The following is a 3,896-nucleotide window of genomic DNA, read 5'->3' on the forward strand; positions in this document are numbered from 1 at the left end:
TCTGTCCGTGAAGGCCTGTGTGTTGCCATGAAGCTGAGCAGGCATCAGCGGGGCTTCCAGATGAAGGCAGGGTAGGAAGAAAGGCCAATGAAAGCCCTGTGGGTCGCAGCACTCTGATCCAAACCTGCTTTGGTAGGAGACTGTCCGGGACCGGGTGGAGATGGCTGACCCTGAAGCAGCAGCAGCAGCAACATTAAAATATACACTGTCGCTTTAAAGAGAGTGAACGAGACACCAGTTTAAAAACAAGCAACTGATGGCCCGGGTGTACTAACTGCAGAGGGTTCTGAATCACAGCCTCGGCCAAGACCAAGACACCGGACCTTCTCGGCAGGAAGAGGGAAGAGCTGCAGAGACAGCTGGACGGTCTGAGGGTGGACTCACCCCCGGCTGCAGCCACCCAAGAGACAGGTGGCAAGTCCAAGCTCACCCTCATCCACCAGACTCAGCTGGAGACCTTCGGAGATCTACAAGGGCCAGAAGGACACCTCTGGCGTCCACGGCCCAAGAAAACACAGGCGTGCTGCAGGCTCGCCAAGCGGGAGGAGAACCCGATGGCCAAGAAACGGCCACGGAGGGAGCAGCTGCCCCAGTGCAGCAGCCCGCAGTCAAGAGGAGAGCCCCTCTCGGGTCACTGAAACCCTAACTCAGTGCTTCTCAACCTCCCTGATGGGTGGACCCTTCTGGATGGAGGAGCGGTGCCTCGGTTCCTAAGACCATCAGAAATATGGTCTTCGGTGACCCCTGTGAAAGGGTCGTTCGACCCCCAGGTTGAGAACTGCTGCCCTAACTGTTCAGAAAAGGAATTTACCAAGATGAAAATAGAATGACAGAAAAGTACAAGTGATTTGCTCATGCAACCCAGCCCATTTAGAATGAAAATGCCCGCCCGCCGGGGACAAATATACCACACCCGGAATCGGTGAAAGGCAAGGTGCAAGGACTTAGGGCCATCTGTGGACACTAACAAAATTCCTGGCGGAAAATGGACACAGGACATGAATCGCTTAGACAAAGGAAACCCAGCTGACGTCAACGAAGTCGGAAAAGACAATGGCCTGTGGCTGTTGGGTGCCTCCAGGCCATGTGGGCTCCAGGGACCGTGTGACAAAGGACAACTGTCCCTGACCGTTTTCTAGGATGTCACCTGCCCGGGAACAGACCCCCGCCTAGCCACTGGGTGGGTTTGAACCCCCGGCCTCTCAGTCTTCACCATCCTGCCTCCAGGGCTACCTACTCTAGGGTTCAGCCCACCAAACTCACAGCCATCGAGTCAGCACCAACTCGGAGCCGCCCTGGGGAACAGGGTAGAACTGCCCCTGGGGGTGTCTGAGAGGGTAACGCTTTACGGGAGTAGAGAGCCTCGTCTTTCACCTTTCACCTTCGCCCTCGAGTGTCTGGTTGTTTTGAACTGCCGACCTCGCGGATCGCAGCCTGGTTTGCAACCCGCCACCAAAGCCATTAGAAATGGAAAAGATGCAAATCCGTTCCTGGATGTTGAAATGCCATATTGTATCCATGAAAAGAGACCGAAAAAAAGGAAGAAAGAAAATAACAGACCGTGGACGAAGCAGGGGAGGAGCTGGTTCTGAACAGTTCCCGGGCCCCGGGACCGGCCGCCATTTCCAGGCGCCAGAATCTCCCTGACCGTCCAAAGACTGTCATTCGGCTGACAAGAGAGGAGCTATGGGGGCAAAGCTGCCCAGAGCAGCTTTATGTACAATAGCGAAGCTCTCCCAATCTCCCAAAGACCTAGCAATCGATTCTGGCACATTGACTGCGGAGAGTATTTGGAAACCAGCAGAGTGCCCGATATGTAAAAACACGAGCAGTCATTGATGGAGTAATAAGTGAACAGTTGTCTGCCACCATGCTTAAAATACTGTGGTGGGTGGCGTGGGGGTGGGAGACACAATTGGAAAAGAGAAGGATCAATATCCCCAGTGATCGGGGAGGTCCGTGTATTTGAACATCAGCCCCTTAGACTCTCCATCTCAGAGGTGGTTGTTCTTGGATGCCACCTCTAATCAGTCCCCACCCACAGCAACCCCATGTGACAGCCTAGCCCCCCCCCCACACACATAGGGTTTCTAGACTGCAGTCTCCCTAGAGCAGTGGTTCTCCACCTTCCTCATGCCTCGACCCCTTCATGCAGTTCCTCATGTGGTGGTGACCCCCCCAACCCTAACATTATTTTCATTGTTGCTTCATCACTGTCATTTTGCTACTGTTATGAATCGGGCAACCCCTGTGAAAGGGTCCTTCAACCCCCAAAGGGGTTGAGACCCACAGGTTGAGAACCACTGCCCTAGAGGCAAAGATGGTGAGACTTCACCTCACGTTCTTTAGACATGGTGTCGGGAGAGACCGGTCCCTGGAGAAGGACATCGGGCTTGGTACAGTAGAGGGGCAGTGAAGAAGAAGGCCTCAATGAGATGGACAGACAGTGTCTGGAACTATGGGATCGGGCATGAGGACCATTGTGAGGCTGGCACGGGACCAGGCAGTGTTGCCTTCTGTGGTCCATCTGGTTGCTGGGCTTCAGAATGGGCTCCTGGGCTCCTAGCGGGGCGGGTCACCAAGACTTTCTCCTGGGAGGCGCCGCTGTGTAGCCTCAATCCCCAACCTTGACCGCTTTAACCTTAATCACCTTGACCGTTTAACCACAGCACCACCAAGGCTCTGTCTCCACAGCTCTGGAGGGAATCGGAGCCATGATCCCCAGCCCACAGGGGCCAAAGACCAGCCCGCTGGCTCCCTCCCTCCGAGTGGGCCGGTCAGTTAGCCGCCCACCTTCCTCCACCAGCAGGAGGCTCCGATTTTAAAATGCAGGTTCCAGACCCATCTAATCTGATGGGAGGAGGCCAGGATATTTGCATTTTTAATGGAGGGGGGAGGTGTGGTTCCTGGACGCACCCACCGGAAGTTTGTGAACCAGGGAGGAGAGGGAGCAGCTTCAGGGCCTGAGATGCGAATTTTCGGAAAGGTCCTTGGGGGGATACTGGGAGGGAGCAGGGCACTGGGAGGCCTGGGGTTTGCCTGGGCTTGTTCCCGAGGCAGGGACAGCTGCGTGGACCTGACCTGGCGCTACCTCATCTCCCGCTGGACCCCTCGCTGTCTCAGCAGTGTCCACAGGGACCCGCTAACCCTTGTCTTCCCTTTGCCCCCACCCCTAGTGAGGTCATTCGGACCCTCCCTTCCCTGGAGTCTCTGCAGAGGCTGTTTGACCAGCAGCTCTCCCCTGGCCTTCGCCCACGTGCTCAGGTAAGGGCCCTGGGGTGAGGGAGGGGATGCCCTAAATCGGGCAGCCAGTGCCCCACTGGACAATGACATATGGGGAGATTGGGGGGGGGGGACAGCCACTGAGCCCCAAGCTTCCTGGGAAGGCACTTCTCTCGCTGGGCCCCACCATCAGCAAGGAGCACTGGTGGGGTCATGGCTCAAGTGTCCAGCTACCAACCCCGAGGTTGGTGGTTTGAACCCACCAGCTGTGGCAGGGGGGAAGATGCAGCAGCCTGGGAAACCTTCTGGGGCAGCTGTCCTCTGCCCTCTAGGGCGGCAGTGAACTTGGGTGGAGGAAGGAAGGGAGTGCGCCCACCAGCCCCAGTGGCCTTCCCCTGCATCTCACCAGCTCGGAAAGGAAAGGAATCCGAATCCGCTCCCCCAGGCTCGGTTCTTTGGGACCCACCTCTTGCCCCAGGAACCAGGAGCCCAGAGGGGCAGTGGCTGCCCAGGGGGCTGTGGTTAGCAGCAAGTTCGGCTGTTTGAAACCACCCGCAAAAGCAAGACAAGACTTTCTACTCCTGGGAAGAGCCACCGTCTCAGAAGCCCAGAGGGGCAGTGAGGGTGGTGTCTGGGTCTTGTCCCAGGAAGAGCAAGGTGAAGGTCGGGCCCCC

General features: G+C 56.9%; 1 protein-coding gene across 1 annotated transcript in view; it reads left to right on the top strand.

Moving 5' to 3' along the window:
* INPP5D (inositol polyphosphate-5-phosphatase D) overlaps positions 1-3,896 on the top strand; it is a 109,060-nt gene that overhangs the window by 63,572 nt on the left and 41,592 nt on the right. The window contains exon 6 of the mRNA XM_045294330.1: positions 3,177-3,264. Within this exon, the coding sequence (XP_045150265.1) occupies positions 3,177-3,264 (88 nt within the window). The remainder of the gene's footprint in view (positions 1-3,176; positions 3,265-3,896) is intronic.

This window comes from Echinops telfairi, unplaced genomic scaffold (assembly GCF_000313985.2).
Source record: "Echinops telfairi isolate 266 unplaced genomic scaffold, ASM31398v2 ScPeMD7_3;HRSCAF=10, whole genome shotgun sequence".
NCBI classification, from domain to species: Eukaryota; Metazoa; Chordata; class Mammalia; order Afrosoricida; family Tenrecidae; genus Echinops; species Echinops telfairi.